The sequence below is a fragment of the Puma concolor genome, chromosome D3 (genome assembly GCF_028749965.1).
Source record: "Puma concolor isolate L17-30 chromosome D3, mPumCon1.1.hap2, whole genome shotgun sequence".
Lineage (NCBI taxonomy): Eukaryota > Metazoa > Chordata > Mammalia > Carnivora > Felidae > Puma > Puma concolor.
In genome coordinates, this window is record NC_141678.1 from 44,392,746 (window position 1) to 44,413,282 (window position 20,537).

At 36.1% G+C, this 20,537-nt stretch overlaps 1 protein-coding gene across 12 annotated transcripts in view; it reads left to right on the plus strand.

Moving 5' to 3' along the window:
* GREB1L (GREB1 like retinoic acid receptor coactivator) overlaps positions 1-20,537 on the plus strand; it is a 290,524-nt gene that overhangs the window by 128,869 nt on the left and 141,118 nt on the right. For 11 of the 12 annotated variants that reach the window (XM_086682583.1, XM_086682585.1, XM_086682580.1 and 8 more), the window contains 2 exons: positions 11,053-11,212; positions 11,423-11,620. The exons of the other annotated variant lie outside the window; for it this stretch is intronic. In XM_086682583.1, the coding sequence (XP_086538709.1) occupies positions 11,056-11,212; positions 11,423-11,620 (355 nt within the window). In that variant the 5' untranslated portion in view covers positions 11,053-11,055. The remainder of the gene's footprint in view (positions 1-11,052; positions 11,213-11,422; positions 11,621-20,537) is intronic. 12 annotated transcript variants of the gene reach the window in all.

The window sequence follows — 20,537 nt, forward strand, 5'->3', positions numbered from 1 at the left end:
GAAGCATTTCTCGTTATTTAATGTTTTCTGTTCTGGATTATTGACTCTTCTCCCTGTTGAAAAATTGGTCTCTGGTGACATGGTAGAGGTCACACATTGCCTATTATTGTTTTGCTTCTTTGATCTTACACAGGGATTGCCTCTGGTAATTATACTAGTTCCAGAGAGTCTCCATGAGATGTGTTTATTTTACAGAAGAATTTCTGGTATTTCAAGGAAGAAAGTAAAGATTTCTAGTAGTAACATGTGACTCTTTGTTACAAAGAAAAAAAATAGCATCATACTTTATCTTTTAATTATGACACTTTTTAATAATTGTGAAATTAGTTGGCATATTACAGTAATTATTTCCATAACAATTTAAGACATATTTCATATCCATAAGTATATTGGTAAAATGGTTAATTTTAGAATAAAGTTACTAGGGCTGGGTTTTTATTTCAGTACCTAAAATACTTTTGGCTTCAGAAACTGTCAAAAGAGATTGATCTAGATTTAAATGTACAGAACTGTTTAAAATGGTTGGAAATTTCATCTTTTAATCTATTTGCATTTTCCAAAGTTTTCAGCAAAGAGGATGAATAAAAATGAAATAAAACACTTTTGTTTTGAATGCATGATTAGCTTTGTGCTTTTTTGAAATGTGATTGGGAGGCAATAATATCTCTTTAAACTCATTTAATGTATAATTAGATTAGACACACAAAAAGCTCAATGTATTCTTTGTTTGTTTGTTTGTTTGTTTACTCATTCTAATTTTAAACAAAATATTTCCCCTAAGAACTCACAGTCTAATGGGGGAGTCAGACAGACACTAGACCCAACTAATTATAATCAAGAGCAACAAATGTCAATTTCAAAGACTAAATGAAATGCAAAAACAGACAAAAGAGAAATATGAATATATGCTTGCTTTTAGTTTTGGATTATATATAGATTGTGAGAGCTTGCAAGAACCATGTTTGATATCCTTGTCATTATCACTATCATCAGCAAATATTTTTAATAGAGAAAAGGTATGTGAACAGTAATGCTATATAACAAGTAATGTTCTTTTTATTTTCATGTTTCAAGTTTTTATTTAAATTCTAGTTAATTAGGGGTGCCTGGATGGCTCAGTCGGTTGAGCAGCCAACTTCAGCTCAAGCCATGATCTCACGGTTCATGAGTTGGAGCCCCGCGTTGGGCTCTGTACTGACAGCTCAGAGTCTGGAGCCTGCTTCAGATTCTGTGTCTCCCTCTCTCTCTCTCTGCCCCTCCCCCCTTTCTCTCACACTCTCTCTCTCAAAATAATAAACAAAAAAATTAAATTCTAGTTAATATATAGTGTAATATCGGTTTCAGGAGTAGAATTTAGTGATTCATCACTACGAGTAATTTTCTTTTATTTTTTAATATTTATTTATTTATTCTGAGAGAGAGAGAGAGAGAGCGAGCACAACATGCAAGCAGGGAAGGCGCAGAGAGAGAGAGGGAGAAAAAATATCCCAAGCAGGCTCTACGCTGTCAGTACAGACCCCTACATGGAGCTCGAACCTGCAAACTGGGAGATCATGGCCTGAGCTAAAGTCGAATGCTCAATCAATTGAGCCACCGAGGTGCCCCTACCAGTAGTTTTCTTATACAAAGTCAAAGAATCTGAGAACTGTGAGGGACAGTAATAATTTATATATGTGACTGTAAAATTTCTTAATAAATGACCAAGTAACTTGTCCAATATCATAGAGGTAGTGGGAGTGGGATTTGAATTAAGGTCATCTGACTCTACAGCCTATGTGCTTACCCACTTCACTTGTAGGATTTCTATAAATGTTGCCTGGCTGCGTGGATAACTGTTAAAGTTTGGAGAGGGGGTGACAACATCTATAAAGTAAAAAGGTAACAAAACTGACAAGTTACATGAAGTTGTCCTTTTAGTACTATGTCTGGCACGCAGTCAATAAATTGGGCCTTAAAAGCAAAAACCTCAAACTAAAACCAACTATACACACACACCACAAACAGAATGTATCATTTTTATGCTCACCTTTTTTCTATGTCCAATAGCATGTTTTAGTGGGGAAAAAAACACGGGGTTTTTAGTCTAAATTTGAATCCTAGGTCTATCATTTATAAACTAGATAAGCTTAGGTTGTTGCAAAAAATAAATTGTTCTGTCCACCTGTCCCTTGTTCTGAGTTTGCTTGTTTCCATGTGGTTTCTTGTTCCTTCATCCTATAAATGCAAGTTAGCTATAGGGGTTTGACTATATTCACTACACCCATTGGCAGAACTACTTTCTACAGTGTTTGTGCTTCCTTTTCTCTCTTATGGGGAGGCTGATGGCGTCTCATGACTTGACTATTAGTGATACTAAACTTGAGCAGTGAGCTCAGGAGATGTCAGCCTGACCCCTCTATTATAGAGTTCCCCATTATCATTGAGTAAATGAATTTTGCATCAAGGGTTGCAAATTGGTAATTTTATAATTCTGTCATTCTTTCCACATTTATTAGCTGAAATTCTTCATTAAAAATATTAAAACTCTCATAACCAGGACAATTTGGTTACTCTGAAGTACAGAAAGAGCAAAATAAATATTTCCTTCTTTCCTTTTCCTTTTTGCAGCATTCACTTAGATGATTTATTTGGGTTGTATTGTTGTTATTTTTCCCCAAGCAGAGCTCTCTTCTTCACCTTGAGTAGCAAAAATTAATTTGTGAATTTTCATATTTTAAATATGCTTCACTCCATTGAATTAGTTCTCTTTTATGTTCAATTTCTCTAGTCTTTGGTCTATGGGGACATTTCATATTGACTCATGTCTTTTGACATGATCCATCACCCCTCAATAGCTTCTTTGCTCTTTGTTCAAGGCTCCTCTTGTGTATTTCCTGCATCAGACCTGGAATTGGCTATAACTTCAAGGAGCTTTGATGCTTTTCAGTGGGGAATGGTAGTAGAAAACCACAATCAGGGTACTAGGAAGTGCTTATTGTTACTGAATTGTCATTGCTTCTCAGACTTCAGTAGACAATTCTTGGAAATACAAATCTAAAATATTTTTTAAATAAATTATTAGTTTAAAAAATATATATACCCATCTATATTTTGCATAGACTATCTTGCTGTTAAAATTAGATTAACCCTGAAGTAGTATCTTAGATTTTCTTTTAGCATGTACATGATTTTTTTTAAATCAGTGTTTTTCTTGTTCTTTCTTGTCATTAACTGTAATGATCCTTTTCCCCCATACATTTTATTTTTTTAATGTTTATTTATTTATTTTGAGAGAGAGGGAGATAGCAAGGAGGGGAGGGGCAGAGAGAGAGAGAGACAGAGAGAGAGAGAGAGAGAATCCCAAGCAGTCTCTGATGTGGGGTTCAATCCCACGAACTGTGAGATCATGACCTGAGCCAAGATCAAGAGTCCGATGCTTACCTGACCTAGCCACCCAGGTGCCCCTCCCCCCATACATTTTAAAGTTAATGTTTATCTTCTCCACATAATTGGTATTAAAAGTCAGCTTTTATAAACAGCCAAGTGTAGTACCTTGAAAATATTTATTCGTGGTCAAAAGAGGAATTTGTTGAGGGAGATGGTTGGGCCAATACCAGTATATCAAAACTGGGGGGAAATAGTTTGGAGTAATTATGATAGAAAGTAGTAGTGGAAACTCCAAATCTTGATGAGAGGTTCTCAGTCTAAGTGCTGGAATGATCTGGATTTTCCCTGGAATCTTGAAGCACCAGGAAAAGGTAAAGAGTGTTCACTTTGCAAACCCAGCTATTAAGTAATAAGCCTGTTTTAAACTGCTTTTAAACTTCAAGGATAGTCATAGAGTTGGGATTAGCTCACGTGCTATATGATATTTTCCTTTTCCTTTATTATATTATGCTATAATACTGTTCATTACTTTAAAAATTAGAAGACATTAATAAAACAAAAAAGATAGGTTTTTTTGTTTGTTGTTGTTTTTTTGTTTGTTTGTTTTAAGTAGGCTCTGCCTAACGAGGGGCTCAAACTCAGGACCCTGAGATCAAGAGTCACATGCTCTACTGATTGAACCAGGCAGGTGCCCCCCAAAAAAGACAGTTTAAAAACCACACAGTATCAATAGATAAACATTACTAATAGATTATTGTGTGTACTTCCCAGGTTTTTGTGTTTTTATGAACACAAGAAAAGTTGTGTTTATAAAATTTCCAGTAAATTCATATCATATTATTAAGGTCAGATTTTTTTTTCTTCTACCTACCTGGATTAAGTGGTCTGCTTCAGATGGAAGAGGGTAATAGAAATTAAACTGTGTTACTTTTTCAAAAGTAATATATTGGACCATATCTCAAATCTAGTACTTTTTAAAAAACTGATTTGAGAAGAAAGTCAAGGAAGATAAACTCTCAGGTTCCTTCTTTCTTTTTATCATTTGAGTTTTAGGAAACTTTTCCTTGTCCTTAATAGAAGAAGAAACTTTTTTATTTTTATTTATTTATTTTTTTTTTTTTTCAACGTTTATTTATTTTTGGGACAGAGAGAGACACAGCATGAACGGGGGAGGGGCAGAGAGAGAGGGAGACACAGAATCGGAAACAGGCTCCAGGCTCTGAGCCATCAGCCCAGAGCCCGACGCGGGGCTCGAACTCACGGACCGCAAGATCGTGACCTGGCTGAAGTCGGACGCTTAACCGACTGCGCCACCCAGGCGCCCCAAGAAGAAACTTTTTTAGACAGGGGGAAATATTGGAGGGAAATAAGTTATATAAATATTCCTAATATTTTAGGGAGTTGATAAGAATGTTTTTGATTTCTAGACTTGCCACATAATGGATTAATGAAACATGACTGAGTCTTCCAAAATTGGAAGAAATGGGAAGAAAAAGGGTATGGACAAGAGAGTTCTCAAAATCAGGGGACACGCAACCCATGCATCAGATACTTTGGAGTCCAAGGGCGGGCCTATGCTTCCTTCCTTATATGTGTGTATTTATTCTTTGTTAAATAATTTACCCTTTGTTTATCTTTCCCTTTCATCTAATACAGGGAGGTTTGGGTCTTTTTATTCAGGGGAGGGATAGTTTTATTTTGCTTTTAAATTTTTTTTTAATGTTTATTCATTTTTGAGAAACAGAGAGACAGAGTGTGAGTGGTGAAGGGGCAGAGAGAGAGGGAGACACAGAATCCGAAGCAGGCTTCAGGCTCTGAGCTATCGGCACAGAGCCCAACGTGGGGCTCGAACCCATGAACTGTGAGATCATGCCCTGAGCCAAAGCCAGACGCTTAACCAACTTAGCTACCCAGGTGCCCCGGTTTTATTTTGTTTTGACTTTTTAAAATTATTGCTCGGCTTTGTGCCTATTAGCCCATATCTTATGCTAAAACTCTTTTTTCAGCCTTGTCTTCTTGCCACTGTGACATATACAGACAAGGACAAATCAGCAAACAAAAAAATTCTTCCTTGGGTTGTTCTGTTTTGTGTTTTTGTGGGTGTTTTGTTTTGTTTTGTTTTGGCAATTTAGTAATACTTTATAGAATACCCATTTACCCAATTAGGTCATTATAGTAGGTGGTTAAACAGCTTAATGGTCTAAGTGATTAAGATAGCCTAAGAGAGCTGTTGTGTAGCCAAACTGACTAGATCCTACTCCTGTCTTTGCCATCTCCTTTTATTTGTCCTTGGGCAAATTCCTTAACTTTCCTAGGCCTCAATTCTCTTAAAAGGAGGCAATAGAGTATTATCTGGCAATTAGTAAGTTCTCCATGTTACCAGTATTGTAATTGTCCAAAGTAGAATGTTTCCTTTCACTTTTCTTAACAATGACAACAAGGACCACCACCACCAGTAATATTAATGACAGCAACAACTATTATTATATCATCTGCCTGTTAGATGCCTACCATTGTGGTAGGCACTTCACACATAAAGTTAACATTTGAAAAATAAGACTATGTATTCTGAAGTCTTATCTGATGCTTTAATTGTAAGAAGTGTTTGGGAAGCAACTGAAAGGAACATTTTCGTCCTGTGTCTTCTGTACTTGATAACTTCTATAAAAGTAATTACTACATTAATAATACAGTAACTATTAACCATGAAACACAATTACCTAATATTACCACAATTACCTAATAAATCCAACTTCAGGTCAGATAATGTAGAACTACTTTTCAGAATGAGTTGTACAACATACAAGAAGAAAGCAAACTTGCAATTTCTACATATATATGTATCTTTTATATATCTGGCTGACATTAAGGACTACAGACGCTGAGATGCTAATAGATACTCTTGTGACACTACAGAAATCTCTAAGAAAGAGATGGTATACAATATGGGCTCTTTCTGCACCACTAATTAATTGCTCAAAATGCAAATGGGATCAAGTACAAACCACCACACCATTGTGGTTTGGTGCCTTTCTGCTCTAGCCTTTTCCCTTTTCTACAGAAAGATAAAAGGGCTGGCATAGAACAGGCAGCTTCATTCACTGGAGGTTTTAGGAATAGGGACTGGAGAAGTAAGGAAAAGAGTAGCCTGGGAAACTGGTACCTGCTAATGGCTCCATGGCCTTTCCCCAATTCTCCTTTTTCTATTGAAAATGGAAAGGAGAAGGAATACAATTTGAGGGAAACCGCTTCTTGATCTGCAATGTTTTTATTTCCCTTTTGTCAAATGTTTCATGGTTAATAGTTACTGTATTATTAATTTAGTAAGTACTTTTATAGAAGTTATCAAGTACAGAAGACACAGGACGAAAATGTTCCTTTCAGTTGCTTCCCAAACACTTCTTACAATTAAAGCATCAGATAAGACTTCAGAATACATAGTCTTATTTTTCAAATGTTAACTTTATGTGTGAAGTGCCTATCACAATTATTATACACTGACTTTTAGTGTATGTTATGCCATCTCAACCACTGGGGGCTCTTTGAGATTCAGAGGAAGGGAAGGCCAGTAGTCTAGGTAGATAATGCCAACAGTTTCAGTGACCCTAAATGTCTTTTTAATTTTTTTAATGTTTTTATTTATGTTTTTGAGAGAGAGAGACAGTGTGAGTGGGGAGGGACACAAAGAGAGGGAGACACAGAATCCAAAGCAGGCTCCAGGCTCTAAGCTGTCAACACAGAGCCCGACACGGGGCTCCAACTCACGAGCTGTGAGCTCATGACCTAAGCTGAAGTCAGACTCTCAACCAACTGAGCCATCAGGTGCCCCCAGTCACCCTAAATATTATAGCATATGATATTAAACATTTTTTTAATTGTTTGTTTTTGAGAAAGAGAAAGAGCAAGCAGGGGAGGAGCAGAGAGAGAGAGAGGGACAGAGGATTTGAAGTAGGCTCCAGGCTCCGAACTGTCCATACAGAGCCTGAGGCAGGGCTCGAACTCATAAACTGCAAGACCATGACCTTAGCCAAAGTCAGATACTTAACCGACTGAGCCACACAAGTGCCCCCAGTGACCCTATATCATATAGCATATGATATATTTTTTTATTTTTAAATGTTTGTTTATTTTGGGAGAGAGAAAGAGTGAGCAGGGGAGGGGCAGAGAGAATGAGGAACAGAGGATCCAAAACAGGCTCCATGCTGACAGCACTAAGCCCAATGTGGGGCTCCACCTCAGGAACTATAAGATCATGACCTGAGCCGAAATCAGACGTTCAACTGACTGAGCCACCCAGGTGCCCCTTATAGCATATGATATTAAGAATACACTAAAAAGGCTTCCTTGAACTCTACCCTTCTTTTGATAGCATTGAACTGGAAATTGGGTAGCATTGAACTTGAACTGTAAAGGGAAGAACTCTGTACTCAGCACTAAAAAAGTCTGGGGTCAGTTTTATAATTCTTCATATTATCATTATTGTTTTTAAAATGTCCAGTTATGTTTTCATCTGGAATAATCAGTCTCTTCCTTTTACTCTTCCAACTGTTTCCTGGGTACTTCCCTTTGTCATCTTGAGTATTGCTAATGTTCTTATAGCATTATGTATATCCTCTATGATGGTGAAACATGATTATCCATTTTTATGCTGATTTAATATTTTTATTCAGCACAATATTTATTTGCCCTACATATACATATTTGTTATATTGCTCCTTAAACTATAAATCAAAGAGATTGAGATTATGTAATCCTCCATGTACAATTGGGCATTTCTTTATTAAACTAAAAAATCTCTTAGAGAATATAGTTTTCAATGATAAAAGGAAGGTAATTTGTTCAGCAGGTAATAGTTAAAAAGAGGCAAGATTTCCAGGCACTTGGTGCTCTGGAGAAGGGTCCACCTTTGAAGTTATTCCATTGTTCTCTATGGTTAAGAAATCCCATGGTTGACTGTGCTGGTAGTTTTCTCCCTTCAGCAAAAAAGAAAAAAAAAAGGTGAAATAGCTAGTGAATTTTGACTTAGATGCATTAAATGGTAACACAACATATTTCTCCTGCAAACTCACCCTATTTTGATCATGTGTGGTCTTGAGCTTTAGAAAATTTAAATGTTTATAGTTGTCCTAATGGAGAGTCTTAGAAGGTTGGACAAAAACTTGGTGTTTCAGGAAAACTTTATTTGACAGAGTTTGTTGATTTTGCTTCTACTTATAACTTTTAATTGAGTATCATACATATACTTTTGGGTATGTACTTTTTTAAAGAATTGAAGAAATCTAGTTTATTTTTTCTAGTTTTACTGAGATAAAAGTGACATATAACATTGTATAAGTTTTAGGAGTACAATATGATGATTTGATATAGGTATATCTTGCAAAGTGATTATTACATATAAGTTTAGTTGATATCTATCACCTCATATAGTTATAAAATTTCTTTTACTTGTAAAGAGGAATTTACTAATTTAAATCCATGGTATTTAGTTTCTTATTACCTATTTTGAGAAAGATTGCTAAAATATAATTCCAGCTTTTCCTCCAAATCATAAGAATCTCCAACAAAGCTTTACTAAACGCAGCCACTCTGATGGAAATCTCTGAATACTACTCATTGCTACCCAGAATCATGTAAACAGCCTTCTTTGCTATATAGAGGCAGCTCAGCAGCTCATAGCCACCAAAATCCTTTGAAGCTCATGAATATAACTCTGGGAAGCCTGATAGTAAGGTTGTATGCATTACCCCTTCCCTGCTTAGGAGTGACTGGATCTTGGCTTCCTTTTCCTGCTGAGCCCAGATGCATGCTTAGGGTCCTTCTCAACAAGTCCTCTAGGGACTCCCTTCAGAGAGTCCATCACAGTTGGCTTTCCAGGTGAAATTTAGTATCTGTCCCTCTCTTTGATGGGATAAGTGGGGCTATGATATTTTCAAACTGCCTTTCTTGAAATGAGATTTATCCAAATTGAGCCTACATTGTAGGAGTATAGGATTTATCCTCACACAGCTAGATATTGAGTTCTGGTTCTGACCTTTACCAGCTGGGTGATAGGGGGCAAGTCACTTGGCTTCTCCAAGCCCCAATTGTTTCATTGATGAAGTGAGACAAGTCCTACCTACTTCTGAATACTAAGGATTAAATAAAATATATTTTTGAAGTTTATTTATTTATTTTGAGAGAGAGAGAGTACATGTGAGAGCACAAGCTGGGGAAGGGCAGAGAGGGAGAGGGTTAGAGAGAGAATTCCAGGCATGCTCCACACTGCCAGCATGGAGCCCGATGCAGGGCTCAAACCCAAGAACCACGGATCATGACCTGAGCTGAAACCAAGAGTCGGGAGTCTTAATCAACTGAGCCACCCAGGTGCCCTAAATAAAATAATTTTTATAAAATATTTAGGGTACTGTCTAGCTCCACAGCTCTCACATTTTTGATCCCAGAATCAAAATTGAGTTTTGTTTATGTAGACAATATTTATTAGAAACTAAGAGTAAGAAATGTTTAAAATATATATTAACTTTAAAAGTTAAAATTATAACCCATTATATGTCAACATATAATATATGTGTTATTATATATAACATATATGTGTTATATATAACCCATTATATGTCAACATATAATATATATGTTATTATATATAACATTTTGGGGAAAATAACTATATTTTCCAAAAAAAAGTTAGTGAGAAAAGTGATCTATCTGCTTCTAATTAAACCTGTTGCAATATTACACATCATGCAGCCTCTGTAAAATCCTACTGTACACGTATGAGAGTAAAAAAGGCAAATACTATCTTAGTAATAAGTTTGAAAAGAGTTTTGATCTCATAGACCCCAGAAAGGGTCTTGGTGACCTCAGAACATACTTTGAGAATTGTTGGTATAGCCAGTAGTTAGCACCCAAAGAATTGTAGTTATTATTGATATTCATGGAGATTTTTGTAACTATCAAGAACTATACAAATATCAGTTATGAGAAGTAAAGGCCATGGCTTTCGAACTTCTTACTCTATACATTCCTAGAGGGTCTCAAATAAGATTGTGATTCAGATTAAGGAAAAAAAAACTGTTTTTTTTTAAATAAATACTAATTATGCATAAATGACTTCTTTGGGTTTAAAAGGCTAAAATCTTGCTTTCAGGAATTTGTCAAATATAGTATTACAAAGCTTTCTTTCTTTCTTCTTCTTCCCCCCCCCCCCCAAGAGAAGAATTTCCCCCTATTCTGCCAGGGTAAGAAGATCTTAGTAGAGAGAGCAGTAACTAGATATTTACTCTGAAAGCACTGATAGAGTTGGAATGGGATCATGGTAGCCCACTAGTTTTAAGGAGGAGTGGCCTCATTGTCATCATGTTAGGCTTCATGATTGACAGGTCAATCTTGATTTACTGGTCAGAGAACCTTGACTTAAAGCATTTATTACTGTTTGATTCTCAGATAGAAGATCCTCTAAAGGGCCTTTTTGAAATGGATTTGGATTATGAAAACAAAAAGCAAAAGTTATGTAACAGAGAATTTAAAACAGGTTGTCTTAGGAAATATAGGTAGGGTTCATATATGAATCTTAACAAGATATATGAGTATAGTTTATATCAGCTCTACGTGTACTTTGCAGTCATAGAGTCCTCTAATTATATAAATTTTCTCCTTTCTTCCTCTTTTTCTTTGGGGGGGGTGGTGTAGACCATGGGGAATTCATATGCTGGGCAACTGAAATCTGCTCAATTTGAGGAAGCTCTCCACAACTCCATAGAAGCCTCTCTCAGATGTAGTAGTGTGGTTCCACGGCCAATTTTTTCCCAGCTGTACCTGGACCCTGACCAGCATCCTTTCTCATCTGCAGGTAAGTTTCTCAATCCCACACATTTCTAGATTTCTTTTAAAAGAAGTGGAAATTCCAAATCTGGGGACCTCTGAAATAAATTGATATAATATTAGACATTGCTAGTCTTCCTGTCCTCTGATATCTTTCAGAAGTATGAATTTTTCTTTTGGTTATTTTTTCTATAAGCATCTTTTTATTAAATTAGTTGTAATTTATTTGCTCACCCAGATGTAAAACCCAAGGTGGAGGATCTGGATAAAGATTTGGTGCACCGCTACACTCAAAATGGAAGCCTGGATTTTTCTAACAATCTAACAGTTAATGAAATGGAAGATGACGAAGATGATGAAGAAATGTCTGATTCAAATAGCCCACCAATTCCCTATTCACAAAAACCTGCCCCAGAAGGGTCTTGCACTACAGATGGTGGGTTTCTTTTCTTTCTTTCTTTCTTTCTTTCTTTCTTTCTTTCTTTCTTTCTTTCTTTCTTTCTTTCTTTCTTTCCTTCCTTCCTTCCTTCCTTCCTTCCTTCCTTCCTTCCTTCCTTCCTTCCTTCCTTCCTTTTTTCTTTTCTTTTCTTTTCTTTTCTTTTCTTTTCTTTTCTTTTCTTTTCTTTTCTTTTCTTTTCTTTTCTTTTCTTTCTTTTACCAATTCCTCTTTATTGTCTGGCTAGTTTTCAATCATTACATGTGGTGCTGAAGGCTGGAAACCAGTAATTACAGAAAAGAATGAGGAATGATTATGGTCTCACTGACATTATCTTCTGTGACTTCACAGCAGGTGTCTATAAGAAAGACAGGTATTATTGCTTCATCTTATAGATGAAGAAAGTAAGATTCACAGCAGTTGAATGACTTCTCTGAGATGATATGTGGCAAAAGCAAGCCTAGGCCCAAGTCAGGGCTTTTCCTGCAAGAATGCTACTATCTCAGGTACTTTTTAAGTGTCCTGTCTTCCTACTTCTTTCTGTTCCAACCTCAAAAACATTAATAGAGATATCAGATGTTTTATATTTACCTTTTTCATTTATTCTGAACACTCATGCAGTATAGTGTTATCTGTAGAAGATAAAAATGTACATATTTTGATAATCCCATTTTATTTATTTTGTCAACCTCCTCTTCCACCACGGCTTTAACCACACTTTAAAAAGGAAATCCTAATATAAAACATTCTCAGTATTTCATGGTTTTGATGATGTCACAACTTTAAAATATACTCTCTTCCTTACATTTAGTATTTACAGTGCTATTTTCTGGTAATCCCAACCTAATTAGTATGTGGATTCTACTTTATCCATATTAGCCAGAGTGCAGTTTTTATACCCTGATTGACTTGGACCTGGGGTGTTTACAATGCATGCAAATCCTAGGGGTGAGGAGTGAGGCGGAAAGGGGTAAGATTTCAGGACATTCTCCCTACACAGCTTGAATTGTAAATAATTTGGGGTAAACTAAAGATTCAAATGTGCAAATCCAGATAAATGAGTTTGCACTGCTTGGAAGTTTTATTATTTCTTGACTTTCTTTTCTCTTTCTCTTTTACCTTCCCTCCCTCTTTTCTTTTTTCTTTTTCTTTTCCTTTCCTTTTCTTCCTTTCAAGAATTTGATAAGCTGTAAAGAGCTCAAAATCCTTAATCCTATCTGCACTATTTCTTATAAATTTGCTTCCAGATGTGATTGATTTATTTTGCCCAGACTTAATATTATGCATCAAATTTACTCATTATTCTTGGTATGATAGGTAGTTGTGTAGCAAGTGACTGGGTTAGGTTTCCACTTGGCTGTTTTATATCCATTTTTGTGCCTTTTATTTATCAGTCAAGTCATACTTAACAGTTAATGACCAAATATTGAAATTGTGCTTAAAATATTGTTGGCTTGTCATTGAGAATCTTGTTATATTTAAGAATTAAATAGAACGAGAGTCAAAGCTTTAGGGGATAATTATGAAATATCAAATTTTATACCAAAAATGGAGGAGGGGCTCTCCTGTTTTTCCTGTGCTCTAAATATGTTTTAGTTTGCCTTTTGGGGTGCTGACACTGGTATTACTAACAATCAGGTATATTTAGTGTTCACCAAGATACACTCAGTGATCTAACAGAGAGCAACTATTTCTTGAACTTTAAAACATGAGAACACTACTCTTACCATGAGGCGATTATGTAAAGTGTAAGGGAAGGGTAATAGTTAATTTTAGATATGAAGGAAAAAGATTTGGAGATGCAGTTTTTCTGGGGGGGGAAACAAATATAGCACCCAAGCATAAATTCAAATTCCAAGACAACCTGAAAACACAGGTCATAGACGTAGATTCCTACATCAGCTACTTTGGTTTCTTATAATTAATTGCATGTCCATATTTTTTCCCCTTTAATTCACCTCAAGGTGGCCATTAAAAACAAAAAGCATAGTTCATAATTTGATAGTTTAAAGTTTGTCCATAGCTGTTTCAATTTGGCTCATTCTAGGGTAGTTCTAAGAACCCTCTCACCCAAAGACAGAACAGTTGTGAAATTTTTCTTATAGAAATGACAGTGAATTAGGACAATGTAATGCCTGGACTTGTTTTAGCATACCACCTTCCCTTCATGGGAAATCCTCTATTTACCTAAGACTTAAAGGAAGGTAAAGCTATTTTTAGAGGCAATTTAGATAAGCAGATACTTAATACCTGATGGGCTTCTGGGGGTTACCATTCAGATGTAAATTTTGGTTGCTAATTTCTTATGTAAATTATTGGAATAGTGTAGGTTCCCACCCTGCTGGGAGGCAGTTGATTGTCTAAAGGGGTGAAGGGCAACCAAATTTGAGGCTTCCAAATACTGCTTTGATTACTTTAGTTTGTGTTTACAGCTGTTTCAGTAAACTTTCCCCTCCCCCCGCTTAGATTACTCTGTAACCTTCAAGTTGGAGATAATTGGAGAATGCAAATCTGGTTCTGTGAAGTGAAAACCTTGGCTATTTTCTTAAGGAAATGCAGATGAAGTTTACAAAGAAGGGCCCTCTACCATTATTCCTTTTTTTAAATTAAAATAATTTGCTGCAAAGGTCTTGGGGTTAAGGCAGCATTTCAGTATTATTCTCAGAAAATGAAGCTATTTAGGGACAAGTTTGTTATTTGTGTGCCAACATCGATAACTTATCTTTCCTTACTTGCATACAGTAAACAGGCATAGATCCTTCCTTAGGGCACTCTTCCCCCAGGTCTTCCAGAAGCCCCTAAAAAAAGATTCTGTCTTTCTTTCAGGATTAGTTCAGATGTGATTCAAAATCACACTACAGGGTTGTAGTAAGGTTTCTTTTCATTTTGTTTGAGGTTTTAATTGAGATTGAGTAGTTGGTCTTTATTATATTAATAATCTGACATATTTCTAGAGACCAGAACTACCTGTTACACTAGATATTTGGATCCTACAGACCTTCAAATATAATCACATTTCATAGATTCTTTAGCTACTCACTCTTTTTTTCTTTACAGACACACAGAGCTTATTTTCATTCTTAAAAAAATAAATATTGTTCTTTGCATAATGTTTTTTCTTACTTGGGGATCCCTCATAATATATTTTGTATATAATTAGCTGATCTGAATCCCACCCCCCCCCCCCCAAAATTAGGATTTAGAAAAGACAGGTAAAAGGTGTCACAGCAAAAAGCCAAATCTTTGCCAGGTGAGTGTATTCTCAGAATAATTACAAACTCAATTTAGGAACTTTTTCTTGATGTTGCCACCATTTCTGGCCTTGAATTGATTTATTTCTTGAATTACCCTGTTGCTGGACTCAGCCTTGCCTTCTCTTTCTCTCCTATTTTCTTTCCTCTTAATCAAATTGGCTGAGTGGCTTGTGTTAGTGAGTAACATGAAGGCAAGAAGATAAAATTGGACATTGTAAAAATAGACTTTACTTTTTAAGAACAGTTTTAGACTTAAAGAAAAATTGAGACAATAGTATAGAGTTTCTATATATTCCTGCAGTTTCTCCTATTATTATCTTACATTATTACTAATTTTAATAATAATTAAAGTTCATAGTTTATTTAGGTTCCTTAGTTTTTACCTAATATCTCTTTTCTTTTCCAGAATCCCTTCAGGATACTAAAATAGAGTTAGTTGTTATGTCTCTTTAGGCTTCTCTTGGCTGTTACAGTTTCTCAGACTTTCCTTGTTTCTGATGACCCTGACAGTTTTCGGAATTATTGGTCAGGTATATTGTAGGTGACCCTCTACTGGAATTTGATATTTTTCTCCTAATTAGACTGGGGTTATGGGTTTTGGGGAGAAAGATCACATTGCCATTTTCATCATATTGTATCAAGGGTACATTCTGTCAACATGATTTATGAGGGTTGATGTTGATGTAGATCATCTGGCCGAGGTAGTGTGATCTCCACTCTTTCCCCCACTTGCCATACTGTGGGAGAAAGTCACTATGCTCAGCTTATACTGTAGGAACAGGGAATTATGCTCCACCTTCTTGAGGGCAGAGTATCTACATAAATTATTTAAAATTCTGTATGGGGATTTGTCTCCCCCCCCCCCCACTTACTACTTTATTCACTCATTTATTTATATTATTATGTACTCGTGGATATTTATTTTATGTTGAGTTATAAGTCAATACTACTTTACCTCACTGCTCAGATTGTTCTGGTTTTGGACATTGGGAGCACCTTCAGTTGGTTCCTGTACCCCTTTTACATGCTCTCATCATTGCAGCTTTTTTTTTTTTTTAGCATAAAATAGGACATTTTCTCTTTTTATTGTCATGAGCATCCCTTAAAATTTTTGTGGGGAGGAGACTAGAAAACATGCTTCTCTGAGGATCCAGTCATTGTTGAATAATTATTACTTTTGACCTCTAGGTGTCCTCATACTAAAGGCTGTAGTAAAAACTATTTGTATTTCTTAATTTGAGTGGACTGTGTAGCTCTCCTTTTTTGCCACAGAAATCACTCTGAAATCATCTCTCTTCTACAGAAAATCCTGCTTTCTTCAGATACTCTCCACACTAAGTCCTCTTGACTCTATCTCTGTTAAGTCAAGAACAAAAATTGTACTTTCCCCCTTGGTCTCCTTTTGCTGCAATGTATTGCTTTTAGAGATCTCATCAGAGGGGTGCCCGGTGGCTCAGTTGGTTAAGTGTCTGACTCTTGGTTTCGGCTCAAGTTATGTGGCCTCATGGGTTTCAGCCCCACGTCAGGCTATGCTCTGGCAGCACAGAGCCTGCTCAGGATTCTCCCTCTCTCTGCCCTTCTTTGCACTGTCTCTGTCTCTCTCAAAATAAATAAATAGCTTTTTTAAAAAAAGAAAACTCATCAGAAAAATAATGAATTTTAAGGACTCATCAGCAAGTATGAGGTAAGTGAGTGCCAATAGACCAAAGATTCAACTTAGAAAGTTGGGTAATAGGACTCCAAAAAAAGGCAAGGAAGAAGTAATAGGAGAGTGTCCTACATCAGACTGAGGGAAGGTGAAGCATTATATGAGTCAGAGATGTTAATGAGGATGAAGGAGTATCTAATTTGGAGTCCGGAGACTTGGGTTTTAGTCCCACTTTCTCCAGTTACTGAATATTTTAAAAATTGGACCATTTTCTTAAGCTTTATAGGCCCCATTGTCCTCATTTACATATTAAATAGATTAGTGTTACCCAATCTTTGACTCACAAATTTCTTTTATACTAATATATAGTCTTTTGAACTTTTTAGGAATTTAAAACCTAATTCTGTCACTACATGGCATATGATAAAGAATTGATTTTAAGTAGAAAGTATTTATTTTAGACCAGTATGTTAATATACTCTTTGATATTATTCATGCATATGAGAAAAATTGTCTACATTTTATCATTCAGTAATTGCTACTTAATGTATTTAAAATCGGTTGTGTAAGAAAAAGCATATTTTATTGACAAATTCAAAAATAAAATATTATAGCTTTTCAGGGGGCTGAGTATATTTAAATGTTTTCCAGCATCAAATAAAAAGAAAATCAAAATCTACTTTTAATACCCAAAATTTGAAATTTTAGGATTAAAAGGATATGCTAGTTTATTTTTATAATTTTTACATCATCTATATGATGAAAAGATTTCAGGCTGCTGTGTGCAGAATTTCTGCTACTGAACATGCTGCAAAATGAGGTAGGCTTTTCTCTCCTACATGAAAAGCGAAGTTGGATTGTAATCACCAAAATTTTACCTTGACATTGCTTTTGGGGGTGGGGTGCCCAAAAACATATTGGTGCATTTTATATAATTTTATAATTTAATGAGTGGGGTTGGGATTGAATCTAACTTTCATAAATCTAGCAAGAGCATCTTTAGACACATTTGTAACATTACTGTGTTCATTAACACAATCAGTGCTTCCTATCATTAACCAACAATGTATGATGAGTATAAATTAAGCACAATATCAATACAAATGGCTAAGAATAAAAACAGTTGTGTGAAAATCAAAGCCATACACTGATACAGGGTTCAAACAAGTGAGTCCTGAATTCATTCAACAGGTTTCCACTCTCCCTCTATGTGTAGCAGGGAAAGCACTCAGAACATTCTTTAATATTAGAATAATTATTTGTTAGATTTTAGAAATTGGTAACTATTTGATTTTGTCTTATAACTTCAAGTATCATGGAATACCTCTAAGTCCCTGGGAGTTTAATAACTGCCTGTTGAGAGATCCTATATCAGATAATCTTAAGGTTCTATATAGCTCTGATGTTCTAAAAAGCTGGTAATAATTTGAAAATTCATACAAATTGGCACAGACTATCATTTCATCTAGTCCACTCTTTCTAATATGGTGTGAGTCAAAGTCGTAGAAAGGTTTGTTACTACTTCTTAGTAACAGAGATAGTTCCCCACGCATCCTGTTTTTTGTCAATAGACAATCATGAACTTCTCATCACTGAATTTTCTGCATCTTTTGGGAAGATACGTGTTCTGCCTTTTGTAGCAAGTCATGATAAAGGTGTTATTTCTTTTCTTTTTCTTTTTTTGAGAGAGAGAGAGGGAGCGAACATGTCCACAAGTGGGGGAGGGGCAGAAGAGAGAGAGAGAATCTTAAATAGGCTCCACCCAGGCACCCCTTGATCTGTCTTTATATAGCAAACTTACCATGTCTTACATCCTGAACATTACTGAACTCATTATATAACACTGCACAAGTTCCCTAACCTTCCTGAGCCTCAACTTCTCCATCTATGGAAAGGAGTTGGTAGTTGTTCAGAGGATTAAATAAAATAATCTGTACAATGGTTAGTACCATGCCTGGCTTATATTAAGTTCTCCATAAATTTTTCTGCCATTGATACCATCATCATCATTTCCCCACTTTCAAACCTGAGTTCTGTCCCTTAAATGGGGTGGGGGCAGCAGAATTTTTTTTAGGGCTTTTATGTATCCATAGCTTCCAAAAACTGTGTGTAAACTGAATAAATAATATGACCTGCATGTATAAATGACTATTTTTCAAATAAATATAGATGATATTGGGGCGCCTGGGTGGCGCAGTCGGTTAAGCGTCCGACTTTAGCCAGGTCACGATCTCGCGGTCCGTGGGTTCGAGCCCCACGTCAGGCTCTGGGCTGATGGCTCGGAGCCTGGAGCCTGTTTCCGATTCTGTGTCTCCCTCTCTCTCTGCCCCTCCCCCGTTCATGCTCTGTCTCTCTCTGTCCCAAAAATAAAACAAACGTTGAAAAAAAAATATAGATGATATTGTGACTAATAAAATATAGATTCATTCAAAATTGTTAATTCACAGTAATATTCTGCTTTTGTTTTTTTCAATTAACAAACACTAAAAGTTAAATTTGAATTATTTTAGTGTTAAAGGGAGCCTATAAGCTTGAGATGGTTGAACCCCATTATTTTATCATTTTATTCTTTCTTCTGTTGACTTCCTCCAATTCCATTATGTCTGCTTTTGAGGTTTGATGAGCTCAACCATGCAGTAGATCATGGTAGATTTATGTGCGCCACAACTTCATACAATATTTGGATTTTTTTTCTCTTATAATAACTGATTGCATCCAATTGTTTGTTGGCATTTGGTGAACATCATACTATAAATTGATACTGGCAGAATTTAGCAGGGTCTTTCTCTACTTTGTATTGGGTGATGATGGTCTCCTCAGGTTTGTGTGTGGAGATTTAGGTGTCCATTGTTTACCTTCTGCAACTCTCTGAAATAGTATTTTTCATACTTGTATTTACCCTCTTTTGGCTGCAGGTGAAACCCAACCCAACTGAAATTAGCTTTAGGTAGAGTGAAGATATTATTCAAAGAATTCCTAAGCAAAAGGTTTCACAATCTGACCTTGGGAAACGCACATACAGCTGGGTTTCAGGGGTCCACACACTGCTGGAACATTCCCTTTGAGCCTCCTGTCTGCTGACAGACTTCTCTCACAAGGCAAGGAACTGAGCTGCCACAGATCAAACTAAGTCATACTCTTTCTGGCTCCATATTTGGAATTCCTTGAGAAAAGGCTTTGATTGTCCCAGTTTATGTCAGGTGTCCCTGACTAATCAACTATGGCTGGAAAGGTGGGATATTATAGTGGCCAGCTTGGATCAGGTGCTACCTCCTGTCAGTCTAGAATATCCCCATTCTCCAGAGGAATCACGTGATTAGAGTTCAAGGAGGTTTGATTATCTCCCAGAAGATGTGAAATAGGTGCTTTGCAGTAGAAAATAGCTGTCCTCTGTAATATTGTTTTGTGATTATTGGTTCCTTATACATTCTTCCAATTAGACTATAATGTAGGTTCTTGGGGGAAGATATATTTGTTCAATTCTATCCCCAGGCCTAGGGTAGCATCTGTTGCAAGTGATTTTTAATAAATGATGAACTAATTAGTTAGTGTAATATGTTTTGGTACACAACGTGGTTATGTAAGGTTTTGTTATGTGTTGTTCTGTTGTAGCTTACAAAAATGACTTCACAGTTCTGAGTTCTAGTTCTGGCCCATTCATTTATGAGCCACATCTGAAGTGCAGTCTCTTCCTATGTGAAATGGAAGCCTCTCTCTTCTATGACAGTCACCATTTATAGATATGAACTTGCTTTGAAAGTATAAAAATATTGTACTACATACACATAAAAATTACATACATTTTTCAAAGCTCTGTGTGTATTTATCATTTGCTTACTTGTAGATCAGAAAATATAAAGTCATAAATGTTGGCTGAACTTGTCAGAAATACCTCCTTTTTGTGTGTTTTCAGCTCCACTCGGGGGAAGGGGGTACGTATGATAGATTTGTCTTCAGGTTGGAGTATATGGACTTTAAATTTAGTCCTGGGGTGCCTGGGTGGCTCAGTCGGTTG